The sequence below is a fragment of the Giraffa tippelskirchi genome, chromosome 4 (genome assembly GCF_054371585.1).
Source record: "Giraffa tippelskirchi isolate mGirTip1 chromosome 4, T2T-mGirTip1v1.2.pri, whole genome shotgun sequence".
In the NCBI taxonomy this organism is placed as follows: Eukaryota; Metazoa; Chordata; class Mammalia; order Artiodactyla; family Giraffidae; genus Giraffa; species Giraffa tippelskirchi.
This window is the reverse complement of record NC_137278.1, coordinates 77,527,772-77,548,755: the sequence shown is the minus strand read 5'-3', so window position 1 is coordinate 77,548,755 and position 20,984 is coordinate 77,527,772. Positions and strand designations below refer to the sequence as shown.

At 46.3% G+C, this 20,984-nt stretch overlaps 1 protein-coding gene across 5 annotated transcripts; it reads left to right on the top strand.

The window, feature by feature from the left end:
• Positions 1-14,726: 14,726 nt before the first annotated feature.
• LOC145546098 (uncharacterized) lies at positions 14,727-20,779 on the top strand. 5 transcript variants are annotated; one of them, XM_081592000.1, is made up of 3 exons: positions 14,727-15,187; positions 15,702-15,765; positions 17,519-20,779. In XM_081592000.1, exons 1-3 carry the CDS (start codon positions 14,931-14,933, stop codon positions 17,552-17,554), a joined length of 357 nt encoding a protein of 118 aa, XP_081448126.1. In that variant the 5' UTR covers positions 14,727-14,930; the 3' UTR covers positions 17,555-20,779. The 5 variants fall into 5 exon arrangements, 2 of the variants coding, with proteins under 2 accessions (XP_081448126.1, XP_081448127.1); XR_014082507.1 differs by having other exon boundaries at positions 14,749-15,038; positions 15,702-16,305; XR_014082506.1 differs by having other exon boundaries at positions 14,759-15,038; positions 17,519-18,092.
• Positions 20,780-20,984: the final 205 nt, after the last annotated feature.

The following is a 20,984-nucleotide window of genomic DNA, read 5'->3' as shown; positions in this document are numbered from 1 at the left end:
GGCAGCAACGGGAGATGAGCAACTCTTCTCAGTCCTTTACTGAGGGAAGAAGGCAGCAGAGGCCTGAGTCTTTCCAGTCTGGGGGATGTCTCCCCAAATCTGTGATGGGAGCCATGACAAGCCTGTGATAGAGTATGTGATGCAGGACGTTGAGCCATCTCGTCATTGGTTTGCCAAGTATTTTCAAGAACATATTGCCTGTCTGGTACTGTGGGAGGCTTTGGGAATGTAACAATGAATAAGACCAGGGTTCTTTAAGAGTTAGGGATGGGATATCCCTAAGGGGTGAGCGATGGGATTTACAACAAGGATGTGGGAGGGGATTGGGAAAGAATTGCAAAGGGATTTGTTAATGGTTATGTGAGGAAGGTGTAGGGGGCTGGAATAGGGTCTGTTATTAAGGTCTGCAGTGGAGTCTGTGATGAATGGTCCAGAGGATGGGATGGGTTTTGTGGGGGCAGGGTGGGATTCATTAGCTATAAAATGGGAATATGATGGGGTGCGCGATGGTAGGTATAACAGGATATGTGAAGGGGTAAGAACTGTTAGGACCCACGATGGTTCATTAATAGAGCTGCCTTTCCTGACAGCCCAGAGGAAACCAATTCTTCCTTTTAATAGGGTCTCAATAGCACTTTATATCTGTCACTGCTAACACTTTTGAAATTAGTTCATTGGACAACTGAAATGAGTTCATTGTTTTGTAATTATTTGTGTAATTTCTGTCTACCTTACTAGGCTATAAGAGCTGTGGAAAGAGTAGCCTTAGTGGATCTTGCAGGATCCTGTTCACTGCTGCACCCCCACTTTCCACCCCACTCAACAGGGCTGGGCACATAGAAAACTCTCAGTAAAGTCTGATTGAACCAATAGCTCCCAGGTAGCCAGGGCGCCAAGACCCTCCCCTAAATAATGCCAGCAGCTGGATGTCTTCAAAATGAGTAATTTTTTGTCACGATGACGGGGGGGGGCCTCTGGTTCTGTTTGAAGGGACATGGTGCCATCTGGTGGTGAAAGGGCAGAAATGCATTGAGAAGAAGCACTCATCCTGCCGCGTGTTATAGCCTCCGCTATCTTGGGGGGCCAGAAGCTACCCCCCTTCCATCCCCCTACTCCCCACCCCGGCCCTCCCCCTGCTTTCAGCCCAGCCCTCAGCCTCAAAGAAATCAGCCCTAGCTTTCCTTGCTGTCTCAGGAGTGGAGCAAGAAGAGGTAAGAAAATGGAGACCATGTGAGCCTGTGCTGAACTGCCCTTTTCTCCATATGCACTGTGGCCACCAGCCCCGCCTGCCTCTGGCTAGGCTCAGCCTCCTTCTCCTTGACTTTGAATTCAGCCCCTTATCCTAGGAAGCAGCCAGTCCAGGGGAGGGGGCATGGTACAAACAAAGCTTAGATTCAGTGGCTTCCATATGAAAATTTCTCATCATTTGAGGCTTTACTGTCCAGAGTGGGTCAATCCAGTTTCACACACATAGACACATGAACGTGATATATCTGCTCTACATAATGGTGAGTGAGTTGTGATTAAAATTGACCCCTTCCATCCCATTTCTGTACATGGTATGGTCGAGTAAGTGAAGGTCTCTCAGTCATTGCAACCCCATAGATTGGGGGACCTCCCAGGCTCCTCTGTCCATGGGACTCTCCAGGCAAGAATACTGGAGTGGGTTGTCATTCTCTTCTCCAGGGGATCTTCCCAATCCAGGGATTGATGGCGTAGTCAAAGTCCCGAACAAAACACTAAGCAAAAAGCCCCGTCCTAGGGAGAACAGGTGGAGCATCTTTAATTACATAACTTTCACTGTGGCCCTCCTCATCCTCAGCTATAAAGTGGCCTATGGAATAGTAATGAGAGCATTAAACCCTGAAATGATTGGTTCACTGGAACACAGCTGCCCTGTACACTGAATTACCAGTAATACTTGTATGTGTTTTGTACTTGTTTTCTTTTATTTCCATGTAACATGTTTTATTTTCATTATTGCAATTGGATGAGAGACAGCGGCAGTGCCCCCAAAAGCATAAACACACACAAGAGCTCAACACAAACAGTGTAGTCACAAAGCACACCCATTGCCACTCTCCACTCAGGCCCCTAATCCCTTCTATATGGGGATTCTGAAGCTGTCCTGGCCAGCAGAGTTCCCCTAAGGACAAAGGAACATCTCTGAATGTCCTCCATCAAAATGTGACTTTCCAGTGAACAGGCAGTATCCCAGGCAGCTCACAAGTAATGGAAGATTTCCTTCTGCTCCCACAGTACCACTTTCTGCTGGGACCCAGGTACCCGAGTCAGCCTTGCTTCCAATGCTGCAGTTCTCACCGAGGTGGGAAAAAGTCTCCCCAGTATGAATGGCTCTTTTCATTACTTTTCCAAAAGGTGGCCTGATTCTTTCCATTTCATTGCAGCTCCCTCTCTTTCATAACTTTTTAAATGGTCCCCCAGGGCAAAGCTGAAGGACACAGAATACTATCCACTAATGGCCCCTTACAGCATCCTTGGGGCACAACCCCAAAGCAGTCCCCTGCATCTCAGGCCTTTCCTACCTCAGGGTGAGTCCCCACTCCACTGCAAGAGCAGTCAACCCCAAGCCCTCAGCCTTGTCCTCCACCTTCTTCATCCATTTTAGTCCTAACCATTGGTCCCCAATTTTCCTTCACTGTTCCTTGAAGGAGGCCCATAATATTCCATCCTTATGACCTACAATTCTTACCACAGGTATATAGAGGCAGCCTCTCCAGGAGACACTCACTGTAAATAGACAGGCTAGATACATGGAAAGGATCTCAAATTAATACAGATAAGATGAGATAAATCAGAGTAAAAGAAAACAGCTCTCCCAGGTTGAAACATATACAGCTGTTTCTCCAGTAAAAACCACTGGAAACATCAAAGTTAATGCCCTGTTTGTTTGAAGGTGACAAAGTTAGGATGGAGAGAGAACACACATGAAGGACTAAAAGAGAAGGTAAGAAACCCATCGAACAATCCTGGCTGGAGTGCAGTGGGCAGGCACCCTTCAGATCCCATCACAGGGTCCACCTGAGGCCAAGGGCACATTATTACGTGCATGTGTGACAGAAGGGAACACTCTAGAAGCTGCCCGAATAGGGGTAGCAGGAGTCAGACCACTGAGGGCAACAACAGATGCTCAAGTAACAAAGGATGGGGATCCAACCACGCAACTATGCTCCAAGGAGACAGGCTTTTGTTTAAGTGGTGGGATGTGTACGGTCACTCAGGACAGTCGAGAGGAGGCTGAAGCTGCCAGGAGAAGCCACTGAAGACAGGCAGCTTTACAAACAGAGAAATGACGGCGAGAATGACGGCCGCAGTCTCATCAGAGACCAGGCAAGCCCGAAGGTTTGTTTCAGATGCTGAAAGGAAAAAAAAGCCTCTCATTCCTCATACACAGAGAACTAGTTTTCAAAAATGGAGAAATAAAAGCTTTTCAAACAAACAGAAGCTGAGAGAATCCAATTATCAGTAGGTCTCTTTTATAAGAAATGCAAAAGTCAGTTCTCCAAGGAGAGAGACACCGAACTGAACCTGGGATCCACACAGAACATTAAGATGTCCAGAACAAGTTAAAAGTGAAGTAAATAGAAAAGGTTTTTTTTTTTATTGTGAATCATTGTAAAAGATAATTGACTAAGTCAAAAATAGTAGTATTGTGGGTTTTCAGTGTGACATAAAACAATTGCTAATAGCCTAAAAGTTGGAAGGGAAAAAAAATGGAGTGGTAACACTGTAAGATTCTTTCATTCTAGATGAAGAAGTATAATATTACACGGAGATAGGTTGTAATTAATTGCAATGTATATTTTAAATCCTAGGGCAATCTCAAATTACGATTAATTAAATATGTACAATTTAAACCCAATGGCAACATGAACATTTTTAAGATATAAATAAAGATGCCATAGTGGATACAAGAAGAAAAAAAAAAAGATAACAAGTTCTCAATTGAAAACCAGGCAGAAAAAGAGGAAAAATTGAACAAATAACAAATAAATAGAAAACATCTAGCTAAATGTCAGAGTTTGATCCATGTTAATGATCTAAACAATATTAAAAGACAGATCATACTGGATAACATAGCAAGATCTAATTATATGCTATCTACAAGAAATTTATTTTATTTTTTTTATTTTTTTTTTATTTTTTTTTTTTTTAAGAAATTTATTTTAAATAAAAAGATGTACATAGTTAAAAGGAAAAGAATGGTAAGTGATACACCATGCAAACACAAATCAGCAAAATAGGTAGTGGTTACATTAATACCAGGCAAAGTAAATTTCAATACAATAAATATTACCAATATACAGAAAGATGTATTTAATGATAAATGAGTCAATTCACCAAGAAGATATAATAATCCTAAATTTTTAAGCCCTTAACAAATACATGATGAAAAAACTGGTAGAACTGAAAGAAGTAGGTAAATTCACAATTATAGTTGGAGCCTATAAATAAGTTATTAAAAAGCAGGTAGAAAATCATTAAGAATATAAAAGACCTAAGCATCACCATCAATGAACTTGACCTAATGGAACGTATAGAACACCCCACCCAACAAGGGCAGAATCCACATTTTTTTCAGGTACTTATGAAACAGAAGTCAGACTATTTGTGGGGCACAGAAGCAAAGCTCAACAATTTTTAAAGACCTTAAAATTATACAAAGGATGCTCTCTTACCAAAATTGGAAATTAACAACAAAAAGATCACTGGAAAACCCTCAAATATTTTAAAATTTAATGTCTGATATGAGTATGACTAGGTGGTTGCTGTTTGGTGTGAGATACATCCCTCTTCTCAACTGCTTCACAAAAATCTTTAGTAAAACCTTCATGGCTGGCGAATGCTTTAGCCCACGTGTACATGCGGAGAAGGAAATGGCAACCCACTCCAGTACTCTTGCCTGGAAAATCCTATGGACAGAGGAGCCTGGTAGGCTGCAGTCCATGTGTTCGCTAAGGGTCGGACACGACTGAGCGACTTCACTTTCACTTTTCACTTTCATGCATTGGAGAAGGAAATGGCAACCCACTCCAGTGTTCTTGCCTGGAGAATCCCAGGGACGGGGGAGCCTGGTGGGCTGCCGTCTGTGGGGTCACACAGAGTCAGACACAACTGAAGTGACTTAGCACATGCTCAGTCATGTTTGATTCTTTGCGACTCCATGGACTGTAGTCCACCAGGTTTCTCTGTCCATGGGATTTCCCAGGCAAGAATACTGGAGCAGGTTGCCATTTCCTTCTCCAGGGGATCTTCTCGACCCAGAGATCAAACCCTCATCTCCTGCATTCCTGGCAGATTCTTTACCACTGAGCCACCTGGGAGGACTAATGCTTTAGCTCTGTGGGTGGCAAACTAGGGCCTGTGGCCAGCTGTCTTCTGGCCTGCAAGCTAAGAATGGCTTTTCCAATTGGAAAGATTGTGAAGATGGGCTTGGAGGAGAAGGAAAAGGAAGAACAGCAGTAGCCACCTAAAACAGCCTAAAATACTTGCAAACCTCTCCTTTAATAAAGGAGATAAGTGTTTCCTCTTCTATTTTCCAAAAGTTTCGTGACATATTGTGTGTGTGTTTTAAATGTTCAACAAAGAAGCCTAGTGTTTTGGAGTTTCCTTTGAGGAATGGTTTCTAATTATATATACAATTTCTGTAACAGCTATAGAGCTACTCAGATTTTTTAATTTCCTCTTTTGTCAGCTTTGGTAATTCACTGCTTTGTATTAATTAACTTTTCCTTCTGGTATCATTTTCCTTCATTTTGAAGGATTTTCTTTAGCATTTCATCTAGTGCATTTTACCACTGTTAAGTTGCTTCATCCTTTGTTTTTAAGTACCTTTATTTCACTTTCATTTTGAAGGATATCTTCTGCAGGATATAGAATTCTAGGTTGACATTTTTCTTATAGAATTTTTAAAATACCATTCTCCTATCTTCTGGGTTTTGTTGTTTCTGAGGAGAAAATTCAGTGTTGATTCTTACTTTTGTTTTCTGTTTGTAACGTATCCTTTTCTTCTGACTGCTTGTATGATTTTTGTCTTCATTATTAAAGTTTAACAATTTGATAGACTTGGTGTGGTTTTCTTTGTATTTATCCAGTTTGGGGTTTGTTGAGATTCTTTAGTATTTGAATGTACACCTTTATGAAATTTGCAAATTTTCCAGACACTGTTTTTTTCCAGTTCTGCTATATTCAGTCTTCTCTCTCTTTCTGGAACTCTAATTACATGTTTATTGAACAGATGATATTGTCCCATAGGTCACTGAGTCTCTAGGAGCTCCAGTTTGGATAGCTGCTATGTTTGCACATTTATAGGTATTTTCTTCTACAATCCCTAATCAGTGTCTTGTTGAGCCCATTCAGTGCATTTTTTCACTCTAGATACTGTATTTTTCAGTTCTAGCAAAAAATAATACTTTGGTTCTTTTTTTTTTTTTAATTTCTCTTCTCATTATTTTCTTGTTTCCTCTAAATGCCTGAACATCTTTTTTTTTGGGGGGGTGGTGCGGATTATAGTTGCTTTCCTGAACATCTTTATAATATAGCTCTTATAAAGTTTTTGTATGCTAATTCAATAATCTCTGTCATTTATGGTTCTGGTTTTCAGAATTGATTTTATCCTGGTTATGGGCCATCTTTTTCTACTTCTTAGTATGTCTAATAATTTGGATGCTGCTGGACATTGTAAATGTTAAATTGATGAGTGTCTGAATTTTATCGTCTTTCTTTGAAGAATGTTGAGATGGGAGCTGGGGAGGTCAGGTAGTTGAGTTACTTATAGATATACTAAATGCTTTCAAGTCCTGTTCCGGTGCTTTTTTTAGGGTGAGTCTAAAGCAGTGGTTCTATATCAGCTTCCCTGCTAGCTCAGATGGTAAAGAATCTGCCTGCAATGCAGGAGACCTGAGTTCGATCCCTGGGTTGGGAAGATCCCCTGGAGAAGGAAATGGCAACCTACTCCAGTATTCTTGGCTGGAGAATTCCATGGACAGAGGAGCCTGGTGGGCTACAGTTCATGGGCTTGCAAGAGTTGGACACGACTTAGCAATTAAACCACAAAGCAGTGGTTCTATATCAGATAGTTTTCCTTCAATTCCCAACCCCAGGATATTAGTATTGTCTGAAAACATTTTTAGTTGCTACAACCAGGAGGGTGCCAGGGTCATCTAGTGATTAGAGGTCAGGAATGATGTTCAGTATCCTACAATGCACAGGAAAGCCCCTCAAAAAGAAGAATTATTCTTCTCCCCAAATGTCACTAATATCAAGGTTGAAAACCCCATTCTAGAGTACTTTTACAGTGGCGCCAGTTAGCCTACTACTGGGATATCTGCTCAATGCCTAGATATTCAAGAATCTTCTCTCTTCTCTAATTTGGCTAGTTGGGAGTTCTAACATGCAGCCCAGTGTAAGCTCTGGAAATTGTTCAGTTTACAGCTTCCTGGTAGTTATAGGAAGAGCCTGGTGAGAGTCTTACCCTACATGTGCACAGCTTAGTATTTAGCCAAAACTCAAGGGAACACATGCAAATTGCTGAGCCTTTTATCTGTGTAGCTGCCTCCTCTCCAGTACTATATGCCACAAATTCCAGTTGCCTGAGTGTTCCTGACCTCTAACCTCTGACATTTCAACTAAATGAGACCTTCAGGCTCTGTTGGGGTTGCCCTTTCTCTGTGCTTTTCTGTAAAGAGCCTCCAGGCAGAAAGCCTGGGTGATGAAAGGTTTCTCCATGTGTCTCTCCTATTTCTCCAGGTCTTGCAAGATAAGACACTAATTCCCTTTGCTTCTTACTTTCTTTTCAAGGATGTTGGCATAGTGAAGAGCCTTGAAAGACAGAGATAGTGCTTCTCTTTAGAGCAAAGGGCAGGTTTGTGTACAGTGTTATCAAGGTGATATCTCCCTGCAAGGCAAAGGTGAAGAGGCTAACTCCTCAATGAAAATAATTCTGTTTTCCTAAACTCAGGCTGCCTCTTTTGTAATGCAACCCAGGGCATGTGTGTGTGTCAGCTGGACCTCTCCACATCGCCCCATGGGAACTGGGATGAGGAACCAGTGCAAATGCTGATACTCTAGTTCCTGCTGTTGTTTAAGTAATAATATCCTTTGTATATGACCTGAAAGTGTCTAGGCAAGAAATGATGGAGGCTTGGGCTAAGGTGTGGCCACGAAGAGAATCTTGGGAACACTGAGAATAAAAGCTGGATGAGTGAAGTCTGGCCAGACCATGAATGCTCTGCCACAGGACCTTTGTAAATGTTGCTCCATCTGCCTGGAAAACTCTTTCCCTTCCTTGTCCTATGTCTGCTTTTTCTTGTCCTTCAGGTTCAATTTTTAAAATCCCAGGTCAAGAAAATTAGACTTTATCCTGTAGGTGATGGAGGAAGGGGGATATTTGAGAATCCTGAGTTAGGATCTTGTGCAGATGCACATAAAATAAAAGCATGACTTTCAGCGTCTTAAACAAATATAGGTTTGTTTTTCTCATATAGACAAGGAATCTAGAAGGAGTAGCGTTTGCTCAGCTGCTCAGTGAGATCAGGAACAACACTTGATCTTTCCCTCATGACTGCAAAATGACTGCCACAGCTCCTTTAACCACTTGCGATGCAGTAAGGAAGGAGAACAGGTGGCACCATTCAAGACGGCCTTTTTTAACAAGCCATGACAAACTTTCCCAAAAAGAAACCACTTCTACTTATTTCTCACTGGTTATAACTGATTCCTTTCCCTTTAGAAAACAAAGCATTTAACTTTTCCCAGACTTTATCATGCAAGAACTTCTGGAATTCTTGAGCTAAGGAATAACATCATCAAACAGGTGCTTTAGGAGGGCACAGGCTGAGGGCAATGGAGTGGTAGAATGGGAAGAACTAGGAACAGAGATGAATTAAGAGGCTATTGCTGTCAGTCAGTGAGAAGAAGGTCTGAATTAGAATAAAAACAGAAAAAATAAACTGCTTAACTTAGGGGATGTATCTACTCACAGCTTTAGTCATGGATATGTGGGTTTCCATGCGGTCATGTAAATGTGTGTCATTTTTGCAAGGAGAGAGAAATGTGTGTAAGTAGATGTGCGTTTCTGTGTATTATCTTTTTCACTGTGTCTGTGACTATATAATTTATTCATTCATTCAGCAAATACTTGCTAAGCCCCAATTTTGTGCAAAGCAATGTGGCAGGTACTATGGGGGAACATGAACATGAATCAAATAGAAATCCGACCCTTGAGGAGCTCACAGACTAGAAACAGCAAGCACATTCCTCAAATAGCTAAAATGCAAATTAGTAAAGTGATAAATATAAAGTTATGAAAGTTCAGAAGAGGAAGTCATTACCTTCATTGGAGAGATAAGGGAGAATATGGCATTTGAATTTGGTTTTAAGGAATTAACAGGATGATGGAATCACCATATGATCTGGGCACATATCCAGAGAAAACTCTAACTTTAAAAGACACGTGCGCCCCAGTGTTCATAGCAGCACTATTCACAATAGCCATGGCATGTAAGTAACATAAATGTCCACTGACAGATGAATGGATAAAGAAGATGGGGCACATACATACCACAAATACTCAAATATATAATGGAATGCTACTCAGCCAAAAAAAAGAATGAAATAATGCTATTTGCAGCAACATGGATGGACCTAGAGATTATCACATAAGTGAACTAAGTAGGACATAGAAAGACAAATATCACATGATATCACTTATATGTGGAATTTTTAAAATGACACAAATAAACCTATTTACAAAACAGAAATAGACTCATAGACATAGAAAACAAATGTATGGTTATCAAAGTGGAAAGGGGGGAGGGATAAATTTGGAATTCAGATTTAACAGATATATACTACTATATGTAAGATGGATAAACAAAAAGGACCTACTGGAGACTTCCCCAGTGGTCCAGTGGCTAGAGCTTCGCATTCCCAATGCAGCAGACCCAGGTTCAATCCCACATGCCACAACAAAGGCCCAGCATGGCCAAGTACATAAACATTAATAAACAAATAATTTATTTTTATAAACAAGGACCTACTGTATAGCACAGGGAACTATTTTCAGTATCTTATAATAACCTATAATGGAAAAGAATATGAATAAGAATATAGACGATGTATAACTGAATCATTTTGCTGTACACCTGAAACATTGTAAATCAACTACAATAAAAATTTTAAATTTAGAAACGAAAGAATAGGAGGAAGGGAAGGAATGTAGGCAGGGGACAAGTGACAGTGGAGCACTCTTAGCAAATAAGCTTTAAAAGGTGGTGAAAAATAAGCCTGAAAGAAAGCTGATCTAAAGAATTGGGACTTTATTCTGTAGACCAGCAAATACTTATTGGACTCCTACCAAGGACACGGTACTGTGCAAGATCTGGAATTTCTATATATGATTGTGTGTCTGTGTGTCCATGTATGCCTGCCTGTTTGCCAACATGTGTGTGTTTCACAGTGTGTCCGTACTTCTGTGTGTCTCCCTCTCTGTTTTAATATCCGTAGTCAGTTTCTTTGGGTGTACTCTTACACATAACCCTGTCCATGTGTTTATATAAGGCCAGCAGGTGGCGCCACAAAATCATACCTAGCAAGGACAAGTCTGCCTGTCCCCAGCTGACTACTACAGCATCTCAGACTCTATGAGGCCATGGAGAGATCCTGAGGCCCTTGTAGGGGCTGGGGAGTCGTTTATTTCAGTCACTAGCATTATTCACCACCGCATTCCCATGCCAAGCACAAAATCTAGCAAACCGAAATCCTCCATAATTGTGTATTGATGAAATACTAACATGCCCTGTGGGAGAAATGGGAGATGGAGAGAGCCAGGGAAAGAAAAGTACAGAGGTGGCCCACCAGTGAAGATCCCCCAGGAAGTGGGCCGTCAGTCACACTCATAGAAGTCACAGAGGGATACAGAGGGGGACGTGTTTGATAAAACGGTAAACTCAGCCATTGCTGTCACCCAGAAGACTTCTCCTTATAATGTGGCATCTGATCCTGATCCTTTTATTTCGTGCTTAGTAAGTACTAGGATTTGTGGGAAATACCACCTCTGCTCTCTCAGAGCTTACAATCTAGGAAGAGAAATACAGTTGTTGTTGTTGTTTTAATTTATTATATGTATGATCCTGGATTTGGATCCTGAATTAGAAAAGAAAAGGAGACATTGGAGAGTGGAAGAAATGTGAGTGGATTTCAAATTTGTGAACTAGACGGTAGTATTTTAATTTTTTAAAATAATAATAATTACAACCAGTAAATCCTCTCTGCCTATTGCTAAGAAAGTTCCTTCCTGTCCAGAGTGAGAAGTGCTCTATTAGGGGCAGGGGCTTCCCTGGTGGCCCACCTGCCAACGCAGGGGAGGAAAGAGATGCGGGTTCGATCTCTGGGTGGAGGAGATCCCCTGGAGAAGGAAATGGCAACCCACTCCAGTATTCTTGCCTGGAAAATTCCATGGACAGAGGAGTCTGGTAGGCTACCGTCCATGGGGTCGAAAAGAGTCAGACATGGCTGAGCGTGCACGCATGCACGCATGCAGGAACAGGGGCACAGATCTAGGAGAGGGTCCAACTGGGTGTGTTGACAGACCCTCTGGCTCCTGGAACCTCCTCCCCAGGCCCCACCCACCCCAGGAGACTGATCAGGAGACTGGCTGCTCTCTCTCCCCTATCTGGGCTACCCCGAGGTCTTACCCTTCTCAGAGCCCACACCTGTGATCTCTCCCACGACAGTGCAGGCACCACCCCCTCCCGCAATCAGCCTGTTCAGGAGAGGGAGACTATGATTGCTTGCATGAGCTACCGCTCTGGTCATTACACACAAGAACACAGGGATCACCTTCCATACCCCTTCCGCTCCCATACGGGCAGTGAGGCTCAGGTTTTTGCAGCAAAAACCTTGAACCAACAAAGATCTACGCAGTGGGACCAATTTCAGGTCAGCTGCACATATCAGGGGCCGGGACTATAAAACACTTTAACGGTCTGGCTGAGCTCGCATGGCCGCGTCTGGCTGTTTCCCCATGCCTCCGCCATCCTCCGCATTGCCTCACTCCTTTCTCTGAGCTGCCAGCAGCACGTGGTGCTGCGTGTGTCACGCCACTGCCGGTCAAGGCCTCCGCAGGGCCCTCTGAGGAATCCCACGTACCTCAGTCTGGCACTCAGAGCCCTCTGCAAAGTGGACCCACTTCCTGCTCCAGCTGTTTCTCCCATTACTCCTCTGTACCCATTTTTGCCCAACACGCTCAGCGTCCTGGCTATGCTCCCACTTTCCCTCTCCTGCACCTTTGTGGATGCAGTTCTTCCGCCCGGAAGGGCCTCCCTCCCCATCTCCACCTGGCAAGTGCCCATCTGCCTTTCAAGTGAAAGTTACTCAGTCATGTCCAATTCTTTTCGACCCCATGGACTGTAGCCCAACAGGCTTTTCTGTCCATGGAATTCTCCAGGCTAGAATACTGGAGTGGGTTGCCATGTCCTCCTCCAGGGGATCTTCCTGACAGGAACTGAACCTGGGTTTCCTGCATTGCTGGTGGCTCAGAGGGTAAGGCATCTGCCCACAATGCAGTAGACCCGGGTTTGATCCCTGGGTCGGGAAGATCCTCTGGAGAAGGAAATGGCAACCCACTCCATATCCTTGCCTGGAGATTCCCATGGACGTCGGAGCCTGATAGGTTACAGTCCACAGGGTGGCAAAGAGTTAGACACGACTGAGCGACTTCACTTTCTTTTCCTGCATTGCAGGCAGATTCTTTACCGTCCGACCCTTCAAATATGTGTCTTCCTAAGGCTTTTCATACTCCACCCCAACCTGATTTGGCCTCTTTCTCCTCTCTTGGCAATTATTTTCAGCTTCATTACTTTAATGCTTTATTTTTGGAATGCCAATTCCTTCTGTCCAACTCTAAGCTCTTCAAAGGAAAAGCCTGTCTCTTATTCATTCAGTACCTAGCAACTTGTTGGACATGCAGTAGGCACTCAATAAATGAGCAGGAGGTAATATGGCTAAGAGTGTTTGCTACACTTCAATGCTATGAGACACAGGCTCACATAACCGTGAGCTCTGAGGAACACAGAATGTGGGTGCTCTCTCCAGGAGGAGCTGGAAACAACAGCTACACTGAGCATCCATTAGGTGCCCTCTGGCCCCAGCCCCAGCCCCATCTGGCTCCCAGCTTCTTCAGTCCTCAAGGACACACTTTAAAAATAACTCCCTGGATTTCCTGGTGGTCCAGTGGCTAAGACCCTTCTTTCCCAATGCAGTGGGTCTGGGATCAATCCCTGGTCATGGAACTAGATACCACATGCCACAACTAAGAATTCGCATGCTGCAAGGGAAAACTGAAGATCCCACATGCAGCAACTAAGATCCAGTGCAGCCAAATAAATAAATATGTAAAAAAAAAAAATATATATATATATATATATATCTCCCCTCCTTGCCTCCTTCTCTTCTATGCCTTTCTCCTTTCTCTTCCTTTCTCTCTGCTAAAGCCCTCAGGTTTCTGACCACAGAACACTGGGGACAAAAATAGAAGGGCTGGGGGAACCCACCAGCTTCTGAGCACTGAGATGAGGAAGTGATTATTAGAGGTCACTGTCTTGGTCAGTTCCTGTTTCTGGAGCAAAGATGCCAAAATCTGTTCCTTTTTCTTTTGAAAAATGTAGGAGTTTTGATTTCCAAAATTCCCAGAACCAAAACTGTCATTGTGAGCTGTCTGTGTTTCTGTCTGCCTGCATCGGTATGAAGGGTCTGCCAAGGCCTCCTGGGCCTGCTCCTCATGGGCAAACATCCAGGGCAGCCTTGGAAATGACACCTTACTCCCTGCCCCTCCCGTTCCACCACCCTCCACTCGGCCTGGCTGAGGAGAGACAAGTGCCTTAGGGCAGGCCTGCCTCTGGCCTCCTAATGCCTCCTGGGGCATCCCCAGGTTTAGGTCTGGCTACTGAGGAGCCCTAGAGAGAGTAGAGATTTAAACTGATAACCTGGACTCAGAGGTGGATCAGTTTGGGAAACCCTGTCCCTGCTTTGCTCCCTTGCTTGAAACTATCCCATGGGGGTGGCGGAGAGGAGGGGAATGGGAGGAGCAGACACAGCCACCACTGTCTCAGCCCTAGGCTTGGCGCAGGCCCCCACCTTCTGTGCCCCAGTCCAGACAACCCACTTCATGTGGAATCAAACCCTCTTGAACCTTCTGCAGAGAAAAGAGGAGGTCCAGGAGAAAAAAAAAAGGACTTCCACAGCGGTCCTCCAGGGTCCATCCCTGGGTTTAGGTTTGATCCCTGGTCTGGGAACTAAGATCCTACATGTCATGGGGTATGGGCAAAAAAAGAAAAGAAAGGAGGAGGGCCAGCATGGGAAGTATTGTAGGTGGAGATGTGGAAGGGTGAGCTAGGAAAAGGAGGCACTTACCGCTAAACTAAGCTCAGAGCTTAGAGCAAGGGGAAGACAGTGAGAATCGGCCTTGGCATTAAGACCAGGCTCAAGGTGTGAAGGTCAAAGTAGTCTTGGTGCCAAGCCCTTTGGGTTGGGTTTGCCTCACGGTGGCAGGTTCTTTCTGTGTGCAGGAAGGAAAACTGAGCACTTTGTAGCAGGATCTACATTTGGCCTGTTTTTCCTTTGGTCTCTGCTTTTGTTAGTACTGTGCCTGCCCAATTCTCATTCATTCACTCATTTAACAAACACTTCAATAGCCTAGAACATTCGCAGATAGCAGTGGCCAAAGCTTTCCAAAAGCGTAGGCTGCGGCTTGCAGAGGCAGCCGCAGCTGCCTGGAGCTTCAGCATCACGCTCTGCTGGGGCCCTGGCGTGCAGTGAGCCCCGTTTGCACCATCCCAGAAGTGGGGCCCGAGGCCTGATCGGCAGGGAGGCCCGAGGGGACTGAGCAGGGGCACAGAACCGCTTCCCAGATGGCTGGCCCAGACAACCAGGGACAGGTTAAGGGGCCAGGAGACTGGGCAGGACCGTGGAGGCTCTGTGGGGGCCGAGCCTGTGCCCGGGGAGCGCGGATGCTGGCAGTGAGTGACGGCGGCGCTCCCAGGAAACGGGTCCCCTCTCGGTGCCGCGGGCTGGGAGCCGCGCAGCCCTCGCCAGCGCCCCGCCCGCCCCGAGGCCCGAGCGCGAGGCGCCGCGGGAGGAATTCCAGCCATTTCCTCTGCGCCGAGCGGTATGCGGCCTGCTCGCTGCCCGACCGCAGCGCGGCCCGGAGGTGGGGGCCGGCGGCGCGGGCCAGTCACCAGCCGCGTCTGGCAGCTGCCCGGGCCTCGCAGTCCCGCTCCGGATTCCCGGAGGGCCTCCTCTAGTCCCGGCGACCAAACCGGCCCTCGAGCGGCCCCAGACCTGTGCGGCTTCCCCGGCCCCGTCTCCTCCCCGCGAGGCCGCCGCCAGCTGAACCGCCCCCGCCCCGCGCCCGCCCTCCCATCTCCTCGGTCCCCGCCGCGCCCCCCACCCCACCCCTGGCGGCCGCCGACCCCTGCGGGCCCCCGGAATCTGAGTTTGAAACTGAAGGTGGCCCTTGCTACCTCCCTTTGGGGGCACGTCCCTTGGCCTTTCTAAGCCTCAGTTTCTCCACCTGTGAAATGGTCACCCTAACAACAGCGCTACCACGTTTGTGCCGCCCCGAGGTTGAGTGAGAAAAGGAACTGGCTGGATCAACATCGACGATGTTCTCGTTTCTCTAGGTACCGCTGCCGTCCCACCCTGCCCAGGGCCTCTTCTGGTGGTGCAGACAGGGCGGCTTTACAGGTAGGCACTTTAGACGGCCGCCTCAGGGACCGGCGGAAAACGCGGAAGACTCTTCCTCGGGTTTATTTGCCCTCCAGGTTCTTTAAAAGCCTAAAGAGCAGTTATTTTCATTTTTTAAAATGATGTCATCGCAGTCTGAGAACAACCAGGCACGTAGTGATTAGGGGAAGTTGAGGATGCAGACCCGGATGGCCTGGACTCTACACATGGGTCTGAATAGAGAATGGCCACCCCGGGCCCTTTGGGCTCCTCTTTCCAAACGCAGATACCTTCACCCCCCACCCCACCCCCACCCCCACCCCCACCCCCACCCCATCCCCCCTTCGGAGAGTGGACAATTGTTCAGGCTTTAACCCTTTGGATGAGCAGGAAAGGGAAAGCCAGAGCTCCCAGGCGACGAGGAAGATGGGAGCCACTTCCCCCGGAGCCCCCACCCGCCTCACCCACGCCCACGGCTGCGGTCAATAGAACACGAGGTGGGGTTGGAAAGCCCCGGGTTTCACCGGGCCTAACCGCCCACTTCTTTGCAAACGCTGCACGGTAAGAGCCGCTCAGCCTCGAGGTTCCCCGATATGGCCCTTCGTTTGGATACTAGAACTCCCTTTCCAGCCACAGCCCAGAGGCCGAGAATCAGCCGCAAGAGGCTAAGCGCTCCCTCATCCCCCCTACACACGCTTCAGCCACAGACCGCAGAAATCCAGGTGGAGACAGGTCTAGAAACACAGGTGCTATAAACGTCCCAGTGCAGCGAGTTGGGAGATGCCGCGCGCAGGCAGCTCCTCCCCGCGCACCCTCTTCCGAGCCCAGCACTTCCGGCCATCGTTGAGTTGCAGGCGGCTCTCTGAGTCGGGAGGGGCGGCGGACTCCATCTGTTTCTGAGGCCTGGCGTCCCTTTCCTGTCCCCAGATCCCCTAACTGCCTAACCTGAGGGTTTTCTCTGTACTGTGGATACACCTCCCTAACTGCCATTCGCAGACGGCTCCCTTCTTGCGCTGGTATTTTTTTAGACTTCTTCCAGGGACCCCAGGCTGTGTGGCCAGTCTTCCGGAAATGCTGGCTCCCCTTACAAAGATGCATGAGGGGATGCTGCCTTAGGTTGGAAGGCAACCAACTAACTCACATCTTAAAATGTAAAGTTTGATTCTGAATTTTTGATAGCACTTTTTGTTTGGGGGGAGGGGGTGATGGTGGGGAACAGACTGGAGGCAGACTGTATTTAAAAGAAGGGGAAAAGGAAGGAGGGGGAGTTAAGTACATGCAAAGAGTGGGTATGGCCGCATTAGAAAAGAGAGAACCCAGCACGCTGGTTCCCAGGAGTTTAGTGGGACTTTCTGAACCAGCCTCCTGAGCTTGGGACTTGTTGAGGTGCAGCTCGCTGAGAAAGAGCCTGTTGGACAGAAAAAGACTCCACTGGGGAAAAGGCTAATGAAGTTCCACCGCCTGGGGCTAAGGGATTCAGACACAAAAATTGTCCCCAGAATCTCAAAGAATCTCATGGCTCCAGGAGAGAGTGGCAAAGAGCAAGGCAGGTTTGAAGATGATGAGTGAAACAGATCTGAACCACCAGTTTTCAAATGTGACTGTAAGAATAAGCTCTCACTAAATACTAAATAGAGCCCTGGTTTGAAAATGAAGTCAAACCCCCTTTTCCAATGTGGGTGCTTACTCTTCAGTGGCTGTGCACAGGAAGCACTTGCCCAGCTCATTATGCTGAACCCGACTTAGACTGTACTATTAATTCCCTGTTTTACAGATGAGAAAACTGAGGTCAGAGAGACTAATTAACTAGAAGAGGAGCGTTTCAAGCCCAGGGATCTGACTCCGGTGGCTACTTGTGGAACCTCTGCTGTAGCGTAATCGACTCGGACGCTTTTTCTGACCAGAGATTGAAATGACTCCACTTCAGCCTTCACCTGCCTTTCACAGTGAGGAAGACATTGCTGTAACACCCACCAGCCTCTAGCAGGCCCCAGTGATTGCAGCTTCATGGAAATTGATGGTTTTCCTGAGGGGGCCAGGCAACCTATTCCAAGACTCCAGAGTACAGAGGAACAGACTGCCCATAGGAGGAGGACTCTGAGTGGCCTGGATACAGTCAACAAGGTCATGCCTTCCTGTGTGATTTCAGGACCACAAGGAGCCCCAAGTGGCCTTCTAACTAAAAATCAACCATAAAAGAACGATTGTGCTCAACACAGAATCAGATGTGTGCTTACAGGTCACTGCTGTCGCGTCTTGGGCCATGGGCCAAGGCGATCCAAAGATATTAGTCTGTTTCCTAGTGTTTTTTAAAAGTTGAGTTAATTACAAAGCATTTAAAATTGGAAGATGGTACAGAAATATGTGGGTTTTCTTTCTTTCTTTTTCTTTTAGCTTCTCCCCCTAAATCTTAAGAGCTGGCCACACTGATGAGTATTTTGTGGTCCACCCCAATCCCAGCCATCGCATCCTGTTTTTCACTCCCATCCTCCTATTGGCCCATTAACATTTGAATTTGCTGACCCCCATCTCTCTCACTAAAATGCAGTTATTCACTGAAGAGGTAACTGTTGAGTCTAACTAGTCACATTCTGGTTTGGATATCTTTTCTAGAGAGCTGGTTAAGGTAGAATAGTTGAGGTAAGTTAAAGTGAGGGTAGGAGACAAAGTAGGGCTCCCCTGGACAAGGCACCCAGCCATACCAGAGCAGAGCAGTTTTCTGAGATCCCGGAAGACCCCAAGATGAGAAATTAGCGTTTGAACAACTGACTTGGATGTCAGAACATCAGCTGCTTCCCAGAAGCTCGTCCTTTCATGTATCTTTGCAAACACCACCCTTTTATTAGCATCTTGGGCTGCCTTCCCCAAACCTCCTTCTGGAAGTGCCTTGGGAAGTGTCCAGAAGCACACCCTGGAGGTGATTAGAGGGCTGCCGGCTCAGGCTGTGAGCGAGCCCAAAGGAATGGGTCTGGCTTTCAACCAGGACAGAACTGAGCCCGGAAGAGGAGCTGAATGAAGACGAGGACCAAGTGATTAACTGGGGTTTGAGCAGCCAGGAACTGAAGCACGGTCTCATTCACCAAGATGGTGAGCAGCTGTGCACTCTGAAATGTGGACCACAGGAGGGAAAACCATCTTCCCCAAACTTGGAAGCTTTCCTGCCAAAGCAGTTTACTGTGCCGGCAGAGAGGAGAGAAGGTTTTGTGTGGCGACGTGAAGGCGGATGAGATGGCCTTAGATGGACTACTTGATAGACCCTGGGACTCCCTCAGCCTTCCCCAAATGTCCATGTGGGAGAGTTTCAGCCCTGAATATTTGAACTTGGACCTTCTTGGCAGTACTCCATGGGACAAGTGTGTCAACAGAGCCCCGGATGTGTACTCTGGGGTGTGGAGGGCATGAATGTGATGAAGTACTTTTAGGGCTTTTAGAGAAACAGGAAATTCAGCTGTCAGAGACAGGAAAGTCTGTTCACCTTCTTTCAAACCCAGTGGATAGTGTAGCACTCAGGCTTGTCACAACTGCCTTTGGAAAAGGCGACAAATTAAGAGACCAGGAAAGGAGTAGGAAAGGCCCCTTCAGGGAGTTGACTGGCTGGGTCGGGGCACGTTCTCTTCAGAGAGCCTCCTCTCACCTCCCGCATTAGTGGGAGCCCCCGAAATCCCAGCGCTCAGCCTTGTCACCATCATCTGCTTTGTATCCAATGGGACTAATCTCACGGTGAACTCGCTCCTGTTATGTCAGTCCTGAAATATCCCTGGCTCGCAGAGGCCCTGTCTTTCTCCTATTCTGTGGCCTCTCCCACCCTCCGCACTCTTGAAACTCTTCTTCCGTGACATCTGGAGTTCATAATCCATGATTAGCGAGCCTTCCTTTATCCTCAGTCTATTCTCTGAGCATCCTCTTCACTTCTTTCCCTGTGGGACCCCCAGCTCTCCCCTGAGTTCATTGCTGACCCCACAGCCATCTCCAGTGGGGCCTGAGTTTTTTCTCCCAGCCCTCTTCCCTAGGCCTAGAGGGGAAATAGGTGTCCTCCTTAATCCTGATTGTCACCTTTGCAAGTACTCTCTTGCATACCACATTCAGTTGCATCTTATCAGATTTTACCAATCACTGCTATCTTCTCCTGACCCCCTGGCCATATTTTGTTTGCAATTTTTCTAGATCTTGGTTCACCATCACTCTTTCCAACACTGTCTTAACTCTTGGTGATTCGGTATACATGTCAGTGACCCTTCCAATACCCAAACCTTTCAATCTCTTGAATTTCTGTCCTCCAGTGATTTTTCCCTCCCCTCAACCCATAGTTGTGATTACACATGACTGCAATCCCTCCATAATCTCAATTTTATGCATCCTCCTATCTTTCCAAGTTATCCCCTTGCTTGATCTCAGTTATCCTCTGACCCAACGAGAACCTTCAATCAATTGATCCCACCACCCTTCACTGTTGTCCACCCCTTTGATGTTCTTACTCCCCTCCCAGTGTAAAATTTCATGACCATATCAGCTGGAGAAATACACACAGCCAGGCTGCTTGACCTCATTTGAAGTTCATACTGATGAAACTTAAGTGGGCCCTTAGTGCTTCCCAACTGTAATATTTGGGTTTCCCTGGCCCACTCACTCACCTAGGCTCCTGGATGACAGTTTATACTTTCTTTTCTCTTCTCAAACCCTTCATATTCCCTCCACACTGTCTATCACCTGAATTCTAAAAGAATCTAATGGGATTCTTTTTCCCCTGGGAAAATAGAAGAAGCCAAAGGAGAAAGCTGCAGATCCCTAACATTGCATTTATCCTCTCCAGCAGTTTCATCTTCATACTTTGCCTTTCCACCTACTATCTCAGTGCTGACTCATCCATCAAAAGCAAATTCCTCCACTTGTGTAGGCAATCCAGTCCCTCTCACCTACTCACGGACATTACTCAGTAATTCTTTCCTCTCCTACACCAAATTATTACTCTCTGCTGGATTCTTTCCATCAGCACACAAACATGCTATTATTTCCTGCATCTTTAAAAAAAAATAAATCTTTTAATGACTGTACTTCCCTTGGCAGCCTCTGTCGCATTTGTTTGCTCCACTTTAGAGCAGATCCCTCAGAAGAATTATCTGTACTTGCTATGTCCAGTTCCTCTCTTCCAGTCCTCTCTTACACCAACCCCATAATCAGGTCTAATGTCCCTCAGAGTTCCACAGAAATTATTCTGGTCCAAGTCACCATGACTTAACTAA

Coding starts and splice junctions, on each gene's coding strand:
- LOC145546098 (XM_081592000.1), top strand. CDS start 14,931: ATGGCTGGCCCAGACAACCAGGGACAGGTTAAGGGGCCAGGAGACTGG. Junction 15,188..15,701: donor CATTTCCTCTGCGCCGAGCG/GTATGCGGCCTG, acceptor TCGTTTCTCTAG/GTACCGCTGCCGTCCCACCC. Junction 15,766..17,518: donor CAGACAGGGCGGCTTTACAG/GTAGGCACTTTA, acceptor CCTGTTTTACAG/ATGAGAAAACTGAGGTCAGA.